We start from the raw sequence: 18,617 nt of genomic DNA on the forward strand, positions 1-18,617 counted from the left end.
AAAAATCTGTAACCTTTACTCATATTTGGTGACATTTTCTGGACTTCCATGACTTTTCTCGGAACTTCATGACTTTTCTGTGATAGTAGACACCCTGGACATGTAATTCTGCCGATGAACAAAATGCTCCTGCACACAAGATTCAATGATCACAGCTTGTAACAAAATTATTGCTATTATACAAGTAATTTTCAGAGTTAAAGTAGAAAAAATTCATATCTGTGTTTTCTGGAAGTGTGGAGAGATTTTGGCGACAAAATGAAACATGTAAGATAAAAGGTACATTATTTCAAGGAGCTTTAGGTAGGAAAAAAAAAAAGGAACTAATTTGTCACAGAGTGACACAAAAACATGTTATTAGAGCAGAAGGGCATCAGATATTAGCAATACAAGGCAAAGAAATAATTTGCAGATATGTAAGATAGTTTGTGCTGCGGCTGTATCCTTTATATATTTCATGTTTTAGATATTTGTGCTTATGTAATCACAGCGTCTGGCTGCTCTCATATGTTAACATATTTTAAAATTCTTTTAAACTACAGTAATTTGATAAGCCGCTGTGCGGTCGTGTGGGCATCATGGTGGACTCTCATACTGAGGATCCAGGACCCTGTTGACGGCACAGTAGTGGCAGCTGAAGTTTGTTTTCTATGGTTTTCCAGCTTTGAGACACTAATGCAAGCCAGTCTTCCATCTGAAAAAGTCTCTCCAGAGAGCAGACAGACCTACAACACGATACTGACATGACATGAAAATTCAAGATTCTTTACACATTTTTAGTTCACATCCTTAGTTCAGAAAATGGAAGACAGATGGCAGCATGAGCACAAAACAAGTGCAACTCGACAACATAATATGTTAAGGCCACACATGTACTCAGAACACACATTTTAGCATGTGCCAATTCGTTAGAAATTCCGTAGAAGAATGTGTACGAGGTACATGTACGGTTAAGTAGTAGTAGTAATAATTTGATGACAAAGCTTGATTCTTTAGAGCAGTGGTTCTTAACCTTTTCCCACACTCCCAGTGCGATCCGATTCACCATCCCACACCCCTGATAAATAACGTATTGTCTATTCATTGAAAACTTAGTTTTTACAATTAATTAAACTAATTGTCTTCTAATTAATTTTTATAAAAATTCTAAACTTGAAAGATAATTTGATAGAAAGATAATAATTAATTGCAAAATAGAGTTTTAGTGACTAATTTGAAATTGTTTTTTCCATAACATTTTGTAATTGCGGTACTTTCTTTAAAAAGAGGGGCTAACCGCAAACTGTCACTTACACTCAAGCAACTTGTGATCTGTTTTCATCGGCAAAAGTAGTGAAACCTCATTTCGCAAAAATAGGTTGGATCCAATGATAGAGGTGTTTGTAAAGATGTCTGCTAGTTTTGGAAATAGTTTTGATTGAACACACAAAAATTGATTTAAATCCGAATTTTTTCATTCAATTTGAATACTTACGCTCGTTTGCATTTCATTGAAATCATCTTTTACTAAATTACAATCATTTGTACCAACATATATCTGCTAGTGAAAGATAAAAGAGTTTTAAAATGTGTAGGTATGACTTTTTTAAATTGAAAAATTTGATTTCTTGCATCATTTAAATTTTTCTGAATAATTAGTCAGCATGTTGAAAATTTTTTTCTCCATCACTCACCTCCAAAAATACTTTGCAGTGTGCCGGCACCCCTGGTTAAGAACCACTGATTTAGAGCATAGTTTCCCAAAAACTATCATCCCTTCTTCATGAATTTTTTTTCTCTCATTGCCCCCCAACTCAATCAAACCCATAGCATACTATGGGTTCGTTCAGTTGGAACCCATAGCTTCTATTGCCCCCTTAAACCATTCCATCATCCCCAGAAGGCAATATTGTCCACTTTGGAAAAAATTGATTTAGAGCATAGTTCTCTCTCCCAAACTTTTTGGTCCATCCCCTCCCCCCCTCTTCTTCAAAACTTTTTCCTTCTCATCGTCCTCAAACTCTTGCTAACCCATATGATCCTATACTAAACCCAAAGCTTCTACTGCCCCCCAGACCACTCCATCTTTCCTTCCAAACAAGCTATCTCTGAACAGTGTTCTGAAGAACACTAAGCTATCGTGTCTCGAGGGATTCTCTAAATCAGTTTCTCCAAAGTGGGCTAATATTGCCCACTTTGGTAAAACTGATTTAAAGAATCCCTCGAGACACGATAGCTTAGTGTTCTTCAGTATTGCAGAGAAAGAAAATAGAAAATGAAATGATTTGGGACTTAGAATTCAGACGATCTGTGTTGACTGTCTGGGATGTTGAGGTTGACAGAGTAGAACATACGGGGAGACTGAAAAACCCCTCCCCATGTAAAAATCGACCAAAACTTAAAGTACCTATATCTACATCAATAAGAATTTTGAGTCATTGAATAAGAGTTATTTGAAATAAACTGCGCCAATTTGCACAAACTCCAGGTTCTAAATTTGTGATCAAGTATAACACTCTTATTTGTGCAGGTCATATTTACAAATACGATTATGATAGAGACTCAGTGACTCATAGTAAATCTTGCAAATTCAGAGTGTCTATCATATACCAAAAGCAAAATTCAGTTGACTTTTCAGGGACTTTTTGGTGACTTATCGGTGACCTTCTCTCGTTAGACAAAATAAACCATGCTGGACTGTTTTCTAATATCAGTTGTTTTCAAAACTACTTTACCGCACACCAACTATGGTCATATATCACCATATGGTAATTTCCAACCAATGGAGTTAGTTGGGTGGGAAATGAAGGCGCCGTCTATTGGTGATCACTCCAGGCTCAGTAAGTAAAGAACTTTCTTCTAATGTTCTTGGTCGGATTCGAACCCATAGACCTTGACGGTAACCTTCTCTAGTGGAAGACTAGCATCATGCCACTTGGACACTTTTATTTTCCAAACCATGATTCACTACTCCATAGGGGAGGGAATATGTTAATGCAATCCATCCCTGCCCTATATGCCCTTGCAGGTCTATATATGGACCCTCCACTAATGTTTTTTATGTATCAGAGTTCCTTTGGCACCTGTGACAAAACTTCCCAAAACAAGCTCAGTGGGCACAATAGTGCATGTAGAAAATGTGTCCTGTCTATGCAAAACCACTGAACACACTATTGATTGATTTCAAGTCACATGCACAATGGCTGTGTTGTATTGCGAAGCATTACGATGCATAGGAATAGTGGGTTCAAAACAGAGCGATATAACTTTGAACAGAGTGAGGTATAAGTGATCAAGCAGTTTGTTCTCCATTGGCAATTTTGCCTTTATAACTAGTAATCAGGATGATAATTCAATACAATAAGTAAAATTGATTTGTGATCCTTGATTTTTTACATGAAAAGAAAGATAATTTTTCCTAGCTTTTGGAGCAATTTGTTTTCTTATCAAGCATATTGTTTGGCATTTGAGTACTTTAGATATTTCTAACTTAAATAATAATTAAATGATCATTTTGATTATGTTGATCAATTTGCAGTCAAACAGTCAGCCTTTAGTTGTGCTAGTGGTGACATATTATTTGTATATAACAAAACAATTTTTACAAATGCACATGTAGTACAGAAAAAAAAAATTTTTTTAATTGTGCAAAGTAATTTTTTTCATATTTCCCTCCTGTTAAGAAACATGACACAGATTTTATTGAAAATTTTTAACATTTAAATCATTTATACAAGGGGTATGTTTACATAATCATCAATGACATTCAAATGCCAAAATGGGACAAAAATGACATTTTTTTCCCAATGAAATTTTTTTTTACACTTGAAAATGATTAACATGCAAACATTAATTTTTATTGTTCTTCAAAAGATAGGGTAACTAATTTCAGAAGCCATCAATTTTATGACTTTAATGAAAATAATTTCCTTTTGCTAAATGGACTGATCAAATAGTGAAAAAGTGATTATACTCATTTATGATACAATGGTGTTAGTACTAATGTAAACTGAAAGGAAGAGTCATTGGAAATTAACCCTAATTTGGTACCATTGCTCCAGCAGAACAGAGCCCAAAATGTGTACCCAAAAGATATTTCAATACATTTCATATGTATTTCAATGCTTCAACTATTTTTGGACAAATTTTTCCTTTTTCAATGTTTTTAAAAAATTTAAATTAGCGTATCGTTTGAGTCATGTTCTGTTTGTACATATGCATTTTCATGCATGTACATACATCATTTTTTGATGATTGACCAAAAATTAAAGATTTTTATTCAGAACCTACACACATGCAAATAAAGTGGATATCTATTTTATATACCGTATTTACTGCCACGTAGGATGAGGTATAACTTTAGAGATCAAAATAAGGAAAACCAGATTTATTGACAGAAATCCTTATTTCATTTATTCGCAGATATTAGCATAACATGCACATATTAAGGAAAAGAATCTAATTTCCTTAAGGTTCTTTTGTCTACTTGTACTTTCCCTTTGAAGCTTTGTTACAATGCTCCTCTTTTTCACTCTCACTCCACATAGCATCGTCCTCCGATCCATGGACTCAACGCAAGACCTTGAATCCTGCAAACTACGGGGCCATAGAAGGTTCCAACTGAAGGAAGCTGATTTTTTAGGATACTAACTAAAGGGAAGGCGCTATTTTTCATCACCAAAATATTATTCACTTACACTTGAAAAGTGTAAAGCACTGGCCCTGCACTGAGTTTCATCTAGAATGCAGTGTTTAACCACATGAGTCATCTCTAATAATTGGCCAAGCAGCAAGCTATAATTGCAGCATGAGAGCTATAGACGGTTCCAAAACAAATTACAGAAAAACAAAACGCAACAAATCCTTAACTCACACATATATGACGATCTAGGTTTTTGAAGCAACGAAAATTTTCATCCTATACGCAAGTGAATACAGTACACACATAACGTCCCATTATCGATTTACAGTTTTCAAAATGGGATAGCAAGAAAACAGAAAACGGTGACAGATATTAAAGTCAATTGTAGGTCCCGGTCTAATTAGCCCTCGTGTGCAGAAAATGACCATGGTGCGACAAAAATGATCAGATATTAAAGTCATTCTTGCGGAATATAAATGTGTGAAGTCAGGACAGGGTCGTAACTAGGATATTTGATGCAGTTTAACAAACAGTATTTCGCCCCCCCCCCACCACAACTTTAAAATTCAATAATTTTATAACAGTGTTCTTTGTTCCAAACTAAAATTGCTGCCTGGGGCAGTTCCTCCCCACCCTTAGTTATGGCCATCAGTCAGGAATTTCAGCTATGCTATTTATGCAGCAAGAGGTTATATATAGTTATTTCAATAAAAAAATTAAATTTTTGTATGGACACCCTGTGCTCAAAAACCCAATTAAAAAGTTGTTCTTTCCACAAATTCCTCCACTTTTTGAATTCAAAAATATCTCAGTGAATATTGCACTTAAAAACATGGAATTTTTTTTGTTGCTTTTTTTTTGTTTTCTTGCATCAGGAGAGACAAAGAACAACTTTCTAATTGGGTTTTGGGGCACAGGATGTCTGTATAAAAAGTTAATTTTTTTTATTTGAATAATTACACCATGGCCCCCACATGGGTGGAGCTGACAGGGCTCTGGCCCTGGGGCCCCGAGACAAATCTCATCTTTCTTTACTTTTTCACGCTATAAATCAACTATAGAAGGGCCCATGAAAAGTTCGACTGAGGCCCCCAAAAAAACCCAGCCTAGGAGCCCTGCTATAGTATGTGTTATAATATTATGTTAATGAACAAACAATTGATTTATTTCTGTTTTTGGTATCCGGCAACAGATTATTAGTCAAGTATTTAGATTCAGAATTTTGGCAACAGTACAAAAAACATGGCTGCTCAAGTTGGAACAACAGATGTTGCCTCCCATTTTAAGTGTTTAAATCTCTCTATTAAATATGTGTCTTAGTTCAATTGAATATTCTGGTTACAATTATTTACACACACACACATCATTAGTAGGAAGGATCTATCAATAGATTCAAAATAGCAAGAGGATGTGGGAGCCATGAACCCTGCAACATGAATGACGTAACTGAAATTCTGACTTCGCACTTTCATATTCTGTAAGAACGACTTTAATAGCTGTCACCATTTTCTTGCTATCCCATTTTGAAAACCATCAGTCGATTATGGGACACTGTAGATTAATAATGATCAAAACTGATTCATGACTGGTTTATAATTAAATACATCAGCATCCTATCTACAGTTTAAAAGAACAAAAAGTCTAATTCATTTAAGAGTTTTAGATTTTTCTGCAGTGAAAGCTTACCGTCCACTTGATGCTTTTCCCCATGTGAATAAAACGCCATCACAGCAGTATGCAACATGGGCAAGCCCACATGATAATGGTGTGGGTTTCATGACAGTAAGAGTCCTTTTTTTGTTAACATCTGATAACATGTTTTTATCATTTTTACTTTGTATATATGATGGAATATCACATGACAAAAGATCTGGGCTGAATGTGTGTTGATTCCGACGATGGCAAAGCATGAGTAGAACAAATACAAAAAATTTCACTACATCGCCCTCACTCACAATGTCTTTAGCCTGAAATAAATTCAACCAAAGATTAAAACTACACTTGAAAGTGCTCATCATAAATACAAAAAACTCTAACAGAACATACAGTGTGTCCCAGAACTCTACTGCCAAATGAAAGGGTAATAGTATTGTGAGGACAAACAATTTTTACAAAAGAACAAAAAGTCAAAATAAATTTATTTGAAAGATATGTGCATCACTTTCTTTCAGAAGTTGCTAAAATATGGCAACCTTATTACTAACATTATGAAGAGTGACTGAAAAATTCATGCACGTGTGAAAGGGTTTTTGTTCATGTGATAAAAAAAATTTTTCCAGACCTAGACGGGGAGGAATATATTATCACTTTTTCTCTTAACAGTATTATGTGTGTATATATAGAATATTTGTTCCCTCTCACACACGAGTTATTTTAGGACCCCCCTCCCCCTTTTTTTTTGCACCAGTAGCTTAAAAGCACTTAGCGATCCTAGATATCATTCCACCAATTCTTTGTCTTGACGAGCATCATCACCTCTCTCATTTTGGCAGTAGAGCTCCAGGGTACCCAGTACATTAAGGCTTGACAAATCTGAAAAAAAATCAGAAACCAATCAAATTTCCTAGGAAAAAATATTGTTTTTTCTCCAGAAAAATTATCAAAAATTTTTTTGAGGCTTTTCTATGACATGGTGGTCATATCCAATGTTGGTATAAAAATATAATTTCCGAAAATATCACCAAAATTCAATGGTTTCAAGTGCATTTTGTTTGTTATATAATAATCATTCTTGAGAAAAATTAGCCAAAACATTAATTTTTTCTAAATCATTATAAATTACTTAAATAACCATTATTCGCATTACATCACGTTTGCTTAAATTTTGAGTATTATTATATTATTCTTCCAAAGATTTGAAAGACAAAACGTAACTGTTCACTTTTTCAAAAAAGTTTTTTCCCATATCTAAGCAAAGCAGATAATACGTCGATTCCAGCTTTTTAAAAATTGTACGAAAAAAAAAGAACCGAAATACTGGACATCAGTGTTTCTCAAACCATGCATCACACCTCTTATAGGCATCACCAACCCTCTTCAAGGGCCTGGCGACCAGCTGTCGACATTGCTGATTACCTATTTAGTGCTTGGAAGAGGTATTTTCAGACTATTTTGGGCAGGGCCACAACTAGGAGGAACCTAGAGCTTCCAACTGGGGGGTCTGGTGAACAGGGCATTGCACCAGATAGGGAGCAAATTTCACCTTCAACATTAAAAGAAGCACAAAAATGTGTGCTTGCCCCAGCTGACTAAGCATCTAGTTATGGCTCTCATACTGTTTTTATGTCAACAATCAGTCAATCATTAGTCTATCATCAAATTTGGGGCTTTTGCGGTGAAAAGATGCATTAAAAGCTATTATAGTGCCACATTTTTGTAACCCACAATAATAACATAGTATCAATGTATAGAAATGATTTTCCAAACATTTGGAGTTTGAGTTGAAGTGAAAACGTTGAGTAATTGAAGTTCTTGGAACTCATAAATGTCTTGTCTCATTTTTTTGCTCCCAACCTTGTCTATGGGAAACTGAAGTCATTTGAACCACATGAGAAGAACTAGAGAAAGGCATTGACATTGAACTGCATTTTTTCTTCTTCCAATCATTCTTTTATTTAATGTTGAAAGAAAAGCGTAAGGAAAATTTCCCCTCGAGTGGCCATCATTGTAAGTGGCTGAGTTCACTGAAAATTTCAAGATACAGCACCCCAGTAACGCATAATCACTTTCAATGCCCAATCAGTGCTAGTCATATAACATCAAGTGACAAGCAAATATTTAGCATGCTCCAGAAAATAAAAAACCTATATGGTCAATTGCTAAAAACTGACCATTCTTTCACTTCATGTTTTGTGTTTTGGCTCAAGTTGGAATATTTTGCCCTCTGAGACCATGATTTCAGTTTGTGTTCTCTTTCATCAAAGGAGATTGATCTAGCAATTTTGCTGCAATCATCATTGTGTTCTTTTTTTTTTTGAAGCCTCAGCTCATCTTGTTTTACTCTGCAGAAGTGTAAGAACAAATAGTTCTTGTTTCTTCCACGCCTATCAAAAAACTTAATAAGTTATGAAAAGAATAGTGAAAGATGGAATGCTGTCGAAAAACAGACACACTTGGCAGGACAAAAATTGATGAAATCATAAAAGCAACATCAGACAGTATAGCCAGAGCAGCTTTAGTACAGTCCAACTCAGTAAAAGCAACAGATTTTTTTAGCGATGGCAACACCAAGTGAGGTGGGTGTTCCTGATGCTCTGATTACAAATGTGAAATTCTGCCTTTAGAAAACCTTTAACAATACTTAGAGTGATATGTAGCCCATTTTTGTTAAAGTATGTAGCAGATCTTCTAATCAGCAAGATAAGGTCAATTTTGATAATTTTTCTAAAGATTTAGTTATTATTTTGGAACAGGCTTTGAGTGCTGACAGAATTGCTGTGGATGGATCATCATCCAGGAACATTACATTACCCATTTTACATCACAGGAACATAGTGATTCTGGTTTCCAATATTTGGTATCGACTGTCTAATCTATTGATCAGAAGTTGAGAGAAGATTTCAAAACCTCAACAAACAGAATCGATAAGTTGGAATTTAAGAGTTGTCTAGTCAACTACATTACTATTCTTGATGCAAATACTTTCCCTGTTTCTGAGGCCTAGGAGAAAATTAACTCAAAACGTTACAAACAATGCGATTTTTAGGTCATAGACAAAGTGACATTAGTATTAGTAACATTATTATGAACACCCACGGTATTTTAAAAAAAACCTATTCTTCAGCGGTTAAAACTAATCATTCTCAACAACCTGAAAATGTAATTCCATCAACTAACAATCAGAATATTCATAGGAAACTTGTTCATGCAGTTCGAATTGTGTCTCCTACAAAGATACATATAGCATCACAGCATATATCAAAGTAAGTGTTGGTGAACCGATTTCATGTTGGGGTACCTTGTCTTCAGATGTATCTCAATTAATTGGTGATTTGGGATTTCAATATGAATGTGTAAAATCAAAACTAGAAATTCTAGTTTATATGCATCTTTTGTATTGAGTAGCAATCTCAATAATTTTGATAAGCTGATGGACCCTATTATCTGGCCTAAGGGTGTGAACATTTCTGAGTTCAAGAGCATGCCAAAAAATTTGTTTGATGAACATAGTGATGTTTCATTCTCTAGTGGGGATACTGATCAGGGTATGCAATTGGAGGAATGACTATCTGTTAACCCATTTTGAATGATGTTGCATTTGTGCACAATGCTTTGTTTGATTTTTTATCAAACATTTTCATTCAAACTTTTGTATGAAATGAACATTTTTGGAAACTAAAAGGTCTAATGAGTGTCATAGTATTTTTTACAATTTGTTTACAATAAAATTTGACTCTTATGATTTTTCAAAAATGAAATTTTCAGAAATTTTATTCTGATTTTTTAACTGAATTTTTTTTCTCGACCATGAACAGAAATAAATTTTTTAAAAATAGGAAAAAATAATTTTTCCTCAATTCTTTTCGTCCCATGGTACATGAGGTTTCATAAAATTATAACTATTAATTATTTTGATTAAACTAAGATAACTAATTTACATTAATTAGAAAGTTAATTGATTGGAAATTTACATTAATTACAAAGAAAGACATGCTAAATTGATGTCAAATTTTTTTGAAACTTCGAAAATATGTTATTTAAGCAGCCAGTCATCATATTAAAAAAATTGTGCGATTTGGTCATGAATTGTAAGAGTGGTTAAAAATGGGTTAAATTGAACTCTCATGTCTACTAAAGATTGACTGTTATTACCAAAATGCCTGAGGTCTTTGAACCCAAACCCATGATTTTTTTACTTTGTTTCTCTTCTGTAAATATAATATAATATGTTTGACAGAAATATTGATTGTCAATGATATTTGTGGTGATGAATTATTTGACGACAGATGCAACTCAAATTCAAAAAATTAGAATAACTTGAAAAATGCATTACATGATTTACAAATTGATTTTATTCCACCGAAATGAAAATGCCGGAATGAAGATATGTAGTCTTGTTGGAAGATGAAATCAACATCCAATAAATCTTCAGAAGATGGTATCATGCAATATTCTAGAATTTCTCAATGTACATTGAAATTTACTGTTTCAGCCAAAATACAAAGCCACCCTCAGCCCTCATATGCCACCATACCATAACGGAAGTAGAAAATTTCACTGAATGCTTCATGCACAGCTTAGAGAATTCTTCATGGTTGAGATGCCAAACATGAATACTTTACCATGGATACCGTGGGACACACAAAATGTTGATTCATCACTGTAAAAAGAACCTTAATCCAGTCACCTGTGTGTATGTTCCTGTGCTGTATACACAGGATGAAAACTCAAGTCTGTTTCACCTCCAATAACTCGTAAACCGTTGGCTACAGAAACATGCTTTCAAGTAGAGAAAGTGTTTAAATAATGTGCCCATCTTAGACATGCCATTTATTTTATTAGGGGAGATTTCAGAGACAAAATTTAATTTTTATACAGACCTCTGTCTTTTAACTTCCAATTGAAAAGTTGTTGCCCTGTTTGTCCTGAACATTCCATGTTTCTAAGTACAATATTTGCAGAGATATTTGAATTCCAAACTCACTGAAAATGAGGGAATGAACTGCATAAATTCACAGACAAGTTCATTCTAACCTTCATACACTGTTCTTTCCCTGATTTTCAGTGATTTTTGAATTCAAATATCTAAGCAAATATTACATTTAGAAACATAGAATTTTTTTTGTTGGGCTCAGAAGACACAAGGCAACACCTTTTTAATTGGAAGTTAGATGTATTTGTATTTGTACTACCGTAATCACATCAAAACTTGCGGCCGTGTTTGTGATAGAGCCTACCCGAATTTTTTTTTGTCTTTTCCAGACGTGCCAACTTTTGAAATCCAGAAATCCGGAGATTCTCCCAAGGGGAGGTACCCCCCCCCCCCCAACATTCATAGACTCGATCAAAAGAAAAAGTTCATAAAAAAATTTTTCAAAAATAAATTTTTTTTTTTAATAAATTAAGAAAAAGTTACATTCTCCCCACCCCCCAAGGCAGGTTCTGCATTGCCCCTGAGAAGAATATAATTCCATGCAGAATAGAAAAATCACATCTACATACTGTTCATAAAATATGTGTTTCCTTTCGTGGATGCTATCAGTGATTGATAATCTTGGGTATATGAATTCTTAAAAGCTTTATATTTAGCTGTATATAGCTTAAAGTTTTATATTTTCTTTCTGAAGTTGTTTAATCAGAAGAAACGATTTTAAAAAATTCAAATTACAAAGCTGCAGACGAAAAAACGTGTTTACAGCGCGGCTGTTAATTGGAATACAATAACGATTATACAGGAATTTCGGCAACCAAGGTCATGCCCCTGATTAATGACTGCCGTTAAAGGATGAAAGGTAGAAATTTTCAGAAACGTGGACGCTTGGAATGTCAAAAAATGAGCGCATGTCCTCAAATAATTCCACTTTGGGAGACATTCAGAACACAAGCAATAGTGTCCTCGAAAGGAACATTCAGACGTGCCGAGCAGAATATGATTCCACGTCAGTCATTCCATGCAGAATAGAGAAATCACATCTATATATTGTTCATAAAACCTGTTTCCTTTCGTGGATGCTATCAGTGATCATATTAACTCTTAAAAGTTTTATATTTAGCTTTATATATACAGCTTATTGAGCTTTATATTTTTCTTTCTGAAGACATTTAATTGGAGGAAACAATTAAAAAACTTTTTTAAGTTTTTTCGTCAGCAGCTTTATTGTCTACCGCACCGCTGTTAATGGAATACAATAACGATTATACAGGAATTTCGGCAACCAAGGTCATGTCCCTGACAAATGATTGCCGATAAACGCTACGTAAACCAAGTCACGTCTTTGTCAGTTGCTTAAATGCGGTCACAGAGACTTTTTTTTACAGCTGCTCGATGGAAATGACTACGACTGTCTTCCCTACAGACGACGGTAATTATTGACGCCACTAAAACGTGAAAGCTCGCGTAAAATCTAATTTTCTGCCAAAATCCGGAGAAATTTTAACAAATCCGGAGAGCGGGAGGAAGGATGAAAAATCGGGAGAGTTGGCAGGTCTGCTTTTCATTCACAAGTTATCTAGAAGCTTTAATTGAAATTATATGCGGCTTCTCAATAAATCTACCTCTTCTCAGTTAACGTTTTTAAGCAAGTAATAAATTACACACCAATAATATGCAAAAAAAAAAAAAACAACTAAAAGACATTTTTACGATACAGCTGTTAAGCCTCGATTGGTTGGCATTGAAGATATCGACAAGTTATGCGTCGATTTCGATTAAATTTAAATTAGCAGTTTGCCATTTATTCTGATCCTCTCTTTTATTCATATTGACATTAGATGCTCTTTTTTAATTTCTCAAATAAATTTAATTCTAAAAAAAAAACCCGCATAAAAACAAAATACAAATTATTTCTTTACATTTTTGCGTCTGAAAATATCAATTTCGTAGGTGGTTATTTTTTCCCTACTGTGCTCATTTTATCTATTTATAACATTTATATACATAAAATATTTTTTTTCTATCGCATGAACTCTTTTTAGTGTTGCCACATGAAGTAAAGTACACGCATATGCACGTATGTATTGTACAACACATGTGGCAACATTCATTTTTATTTTTCTGGAAACCTATTTAAAATTTTTGCCATGTATTGAATCGAAAAATAAGTGGGAGAAAAAACTTATACGATAGGATTAGGTAAATCAAACGTTGAAATAAAGTACGATTTTCATGTTATATGGCATATTGCAACAGGGTAATGTCAGATTTAAGCCACCAGATGAGAGTCATGACAAGATCGAAGAGAGAATAGGGGAAAAAATAAGGCCCTCTGTGAAGGAGAGGAAACAAGCCTTGTGGTCTTTTGATGAATATTCCTGTGGCCCCAGGAGATAGTTCACAAAGCTTGCTGGCTAAGTGCAAGGGGAATGTGTACATTATATAAATATTCGTTTTTAGAATAGTTAATTAGATTAACTATTATTAAAAAGCGAGTGTTTGTTTGATGTCAGTTATTTCAATTCTGACAAGGTTGTAATGCAATAAGGCTGAGCAGATAGTGGGGCGACCAAGAGATACGGGAGTGTATAATAGAGATTAGCAACAAATATAGTAGTATATATTGTTTCATTCTACACCACAAATACTGGAGAAGCGAGACAAAGAAGAGAGAGAGGCCACTCAATCGGGTGCCCGACTTGAACTAACATGTTTGTTTTCACCTTGATCTGAATTAGCAGAATTATAGCTAATTGGTCCATTTCTCCCTTTTTTTTAAAGACTGAGAGAAAAAAAAAAGAGCTTCTCTGTAGGGGAGGGATCATCATCCCAAGCTTACATTTCAGAATCCTCCATGCAATTTTTTCTTCCTAATCAAAATTCTTATAACTCACACCTCTTTGTCTCACTATGAGCACAGCTTAAGTTCTCAATCTATTAATTTGATTTTTTTGAAGAAAATAAATGACTGCAAAAGAGCCAGTTACCTAAAAAAATTTCAATATTGCTTTTTATGATTTGATGAAATCAAATCTCTTATTTTAACTCAATCTCTGCAATCCAGTTAATAGCCTTGTAAACATTTTCTGAACACTTCAATCAGTTCAATATCCTTGGGCCTACATAAGATAGAACAAAAAATTGAACTAGAAAATAAAATGTATGGTCAGAATCAACATTCCTTGACTTTTTTGCCCATGCAAACCTATTTATTCGATGTAGGGTATGGTAATATGCCATATATTCCAATGGTGTATTTATAATTATAGAGTATTAAGTAATTCACATAAAATCAGTGCTTACATTCCCTTCTGCATCTGTATCAGTAGATGTTATGGTCTGTAAACTAGTTGGCCAATACCTGTAAATTGAAAAAAAAAATTAGAAAATAACCAAATGAACTCATAATTGCAATTGAAACTGGGAATTGTTGTAGCATATAATAAAAATTGTTGAATATACTCAAAGGAAATATGGCATACACTAGGTCCCACTAAAAATCCACAGATAAATCTTGTAAATCCAAAAACAGCTAAAACAAAGAGCTAAAAAAATTATGGGATAAATAAATTTAAAAAACACCCACCTCATGGACATATTACATTATGTATCTCTACTATTGCCAAGATTTACACTCTACTGATGTGGTATCACTGAGTTGCCACTAATCAGGAAAAAAGTGATATCTTGACACAGAATTTCAAAGTAAACAGAATTTTTTTTTTTGGTACACTGATTTCTTTGCAACTGAATGGTTATTTTATGCATTTATTATATTATATTTTTTAACAATTTTTGTTGCAACGTGGCCATTTTATGCACAAAATTTACAACTCATAGCTGACTCTGCATGTATTTTTTCCCCTATGTCTCTCACTATGAGGTTAGTGCATCAACCATTCCATGTGAATATTTCCTGCAGTAGCAATGATGTGCATGTCATTTTTCCACAAGTGAAAATTGCACTTCTCACGAAAGATTCTGTTGAGGGGCTGAGCAAATTTCAAACTCATGAAACATCTGAACATGGTGAGTGTTCCTTATCATGGATTGAGAATTAATTCACTTGTACAGTATGTAAGACCTGGTGCTTTATCTAAAATGCAGTGAAAGAGATAGATAATAAATTAAGAGGGAGGATGCATATGAGTTAAGAAGATCAGTCAATTAAAATAGTCTGACCAGATTTAGGGAAAATAAAAATGACAATTAAAGTAATTGATATACTGATTGAGGGTGATTCAGAACCCGTGAAACAAACCTTTAACCCCTTTGCTTACGAGCGAATTGGTAAGAAATTTGTATGTTCTCTATTCAACAAATCAGCAATAAATATAGCAACCTTGTCCTAACCTAACTGCATGTTAGAAAAAGGGAAGAAAAAAACACAAATAAAAGAGTAAGACAGTATAAAAGATGAGGTAATAAGAATGTAAGTACAAAGTTGGATTTCTTTTTGCCCTCACCCTACCTGTTCTCTTTCACTCTTATAAGAAAGATACATCATATGTGAGGAAAAAAAATCACTATCAGGGTATACAAAGAAGCAAAAGGAAAAAAATTTGTAAGGTTGCAACAAAGCTTTGGGATGATTAGGAGAGAGAGGAAAGAAAACATAGTGAACTTGTTTGAATTCTTTTCACTGCCATTTGGAAGCAATATTAAGTCCTTTGATCGTAAAGTGGTTAAGGTGTTATAGAACACATCTGAACAGGCAGCTTTTGTCATGCATTACATTTAAATGTAAGTTATGAACTGCTAGATGTGCTGTCGTTGAATGAATGCATGCTCACTTGTTTTCCCCTATTGCCATTTTTATTTATCCTTGAAGAAGGGATGGGTAGCGTCACAAATTAGAAAAAGACAGAAATGCATTTTATGTACAGTGCTAAGAATGGAAATAAAAGCTCAAAGACTGTACTAGGATTTGTTTTCCACATTTTCATATGTGGCAAATCAAAACCCTTTGAGATGCACTGTGACGGTGAATGCATGCTTCTTGCAACGTCCTCACACTCTTGGCATGCCCTGTATCCTGCACGCCAATGACAAAGGAGCCAGTTTTGTACAGACACTGATGCAATAGTTCAAATTTTTCTCAATGTGGCATGCATCTTGTATGATAAAACCCAGTATTGTTCCAGAGCATTCCTGTCCACAGCGCCATACAGGAAATGCATGTTTGCCTTTCCTGAATTCATGACATCAGCCATTCTTTCTGCAATCTAAGATAGAAATGACAATGAGTGGGAAAACCAGAGTTTTATGCATCCAAAGAAAGCACTGTCTAGCAGTTCACCGCTTGTGTTACAACCATGAATTGCATGACAAAAATTGCTTGTTTAAATGTATTTACTAAAGTTTTGCTCATGAATTTTGAATCAACCCTGTAGCTGTTTCAGTAGTATTTTTATTATATCTATTTTATTATTTTGGCCTACAAGGTGGTTATAATTAAAGAAGAGGTGGTTATAGGGTTCAATTACCGTAAACCTATTGCAAATAATGAAACAATATTTGGTGGACATACATTTCATACCTTTGGAATTTGATTTCAATAAAAAAAAAATTAGTTCCAAAAATGCACACTTGGGGGGGGGGGGGAACTGGCACTGAATATCAAAACAATCAGCATATTGATCCCCCAAGTTAAAATACCAAAGTTCCAGAGAGCCACCCCTACATAATAAGATTCATAGATACGGTAATTGGGTACATACTCAAAAACAATTATTCCATTCCTAATAATGGAATCGCCTTATTACAAGTGTAGCATCTATAGTATGTCGTTCTCCCACAAATGTAAGCATAAAGCCACTCCTGAGCCAATGTTCCATGCTGCACTGCTTGGCACAGTTGTGTTTTGCATCCATGAATTTTTTCATAAAAGCTGTTTAGCCTGTTTCTAATTTTTGGTAATGGCAGACTTACATGAACAGGTATGGCTGTGTAGTTCTGGAAAAAAAGGCACAAAAACTGTTTAGATGCTAGAAACAGCTTACAGGGGTGCTGCTATGAATTCAAGAGTATGAATGGTTTTCCTGTTTCAAAGAAGGTGAAATGACTGACAATCAACCATGCTCTGAACATCCTTCAACTTCCCGAATTTCCACCCAACTTGTCATTTTTTATGTGAAAGGGGTGGTTCATAAGGAATTCCTTCCTTAAGGTCAGACTGTTAACCAGGCTTTCTACTTGGAGGTGATGCACAACAGTATGTGTCAAAAAAGACCAGATTTTTTAGAGATGGGGGATTAGTTTATCAATCATGAAATTGCTCCATTTCACACAGCCCTCACAGTGTACTAATTTTGAACAAGGAACAGTATGAATCCTGCCTCACCCTGACTCATTTGATTTAGCTACATGTGACTTTTTCTTCATTCCCACACACGAAAAGGGACCTAAAAGGAAAGCATTTTGCTAACATGGATGAGGTGGAAACAAATACGATGAAGGCGCTGTCTGGAATAACAAAAGATGAATACAAAAAATGTTTTGAAATATGGAAGAAAAAGACTGGGCAAATGTATTAGCTCAAATGGAGAGTAATTTGAAGGAATTGAAGAATTTTTATAAAAAAATTGAATAAACAAATTATAAAATAAGAAATTCCAGTTACTTTTGGGTACACCTTTGTATAACGTGGTGACTGTGCTTTGCTCATAAAGCTTTATCATCAAAACAGCGGTAATGCTGCAGTTTCATTACAATTATTCTGCACAGCTAAAATCTGTACAAAAGAGGGAGAAAACGTCTGATTAAAAAGTAAAAATTTGTCGAAAATGATTTTATGCTTTAAAAATACCAGGTCAGAGACACAGAAGCAGCACGTTTGGAGACTGCCATTCGGACACGTCTGCTTAGATGTAGCTCTCTGGATGCAAGACACTTAGACGTGTGTCATTTGGATGTCTGATATTTGGATGCCAGATCATTAGTCATTAATTATTTTTTATTAACAAATTTATGAACACTAAAATGTGTAGCTGTAATTAATTATGTCTTATTTATTTAATGTTTATTCTAAGTATATGTGATAGAATGAATATAAAATAATAAAATTATGTGATCATTGATAATTTTTGTCGCACCACAATCATTTTCTGCACAAGAGGGCTAATTAGATCGGTACCTACAATTTATTGCAGATTCCGAACAGCAGACTTGTTTTTTATACTCATCGAGAGGTTGGTGCGCTAACCCCTTGATGGAGGACTCCCTGCGGTAGCAATTTTTTGCTGCGGTCAAGTCGCCGTTTTTTTTGTTGTACCCATCAGGAAATAAAATATTATGATATATATATATCACATATGATTAGTATTACACATCACATTTACATTTTGAAAGCAAGCACGTGCAGTACCGATAACTTTTGTAGAGCAGTTGTGCGAGCTGACCCGG

The 18,617-nt window shown here is 34.4% G+C and overlaps 1 protein-coding gene across 7 annotated transcripts in view; it reads right to left on the reverse strand.

Annotated features, from left to right (window-relative positions):
• Positions 1 to 18,617, reverse strand: part of LOC149065639 (uncharacterized) — a 232,941-nt gene that overhangs the window by 101,742 nt on the left and 112,582 nt on the right. For 4 of the 7 annotated variants that reach the window (XM_089253544.1, XM_089253545.1, XM_089253547.1 and 1 more), the window contains exons 16-17: positions 14,517 to 14,574; positions 6,308 to 6,588 (exon numbers count right to left, since the gene is read on the reverse strand). In XM_089253544.1, coding sequence (XP_089109670.1) covers positions 6,308 to 6,588; positions 14,517 to 14,574 — 339 coding nt within the window. Of the gene's footprint in view, positions 1 to 6,307; positions 6,589 to 7,096; positions 7,154 to 14,516; positions 14,575 to 18,617 lie in introns of all 7 variants that reach the window. The other 3 variants (XM_089253542.1, XM_089253546.1, XM_089253541.1) reach the window with 1 other exon arrangement.

The sequence above is a fragment of the Pholcus phalangioides genome, unplaced genomic scaffold, assembly GCF_987345545.1.
Source record: "Pholcus phalangioides strain wild (caught in Gottingen) unplaced genomic scaffold, Ppha-v1.0 ptg000039l_1, whole genome shotgun sequence".
NCBI lineage: Eukaryota > Metazoa > Arthropoda > Arachnida > Araneae > Pholcidae > Pholcus > Pholcus phalangioides.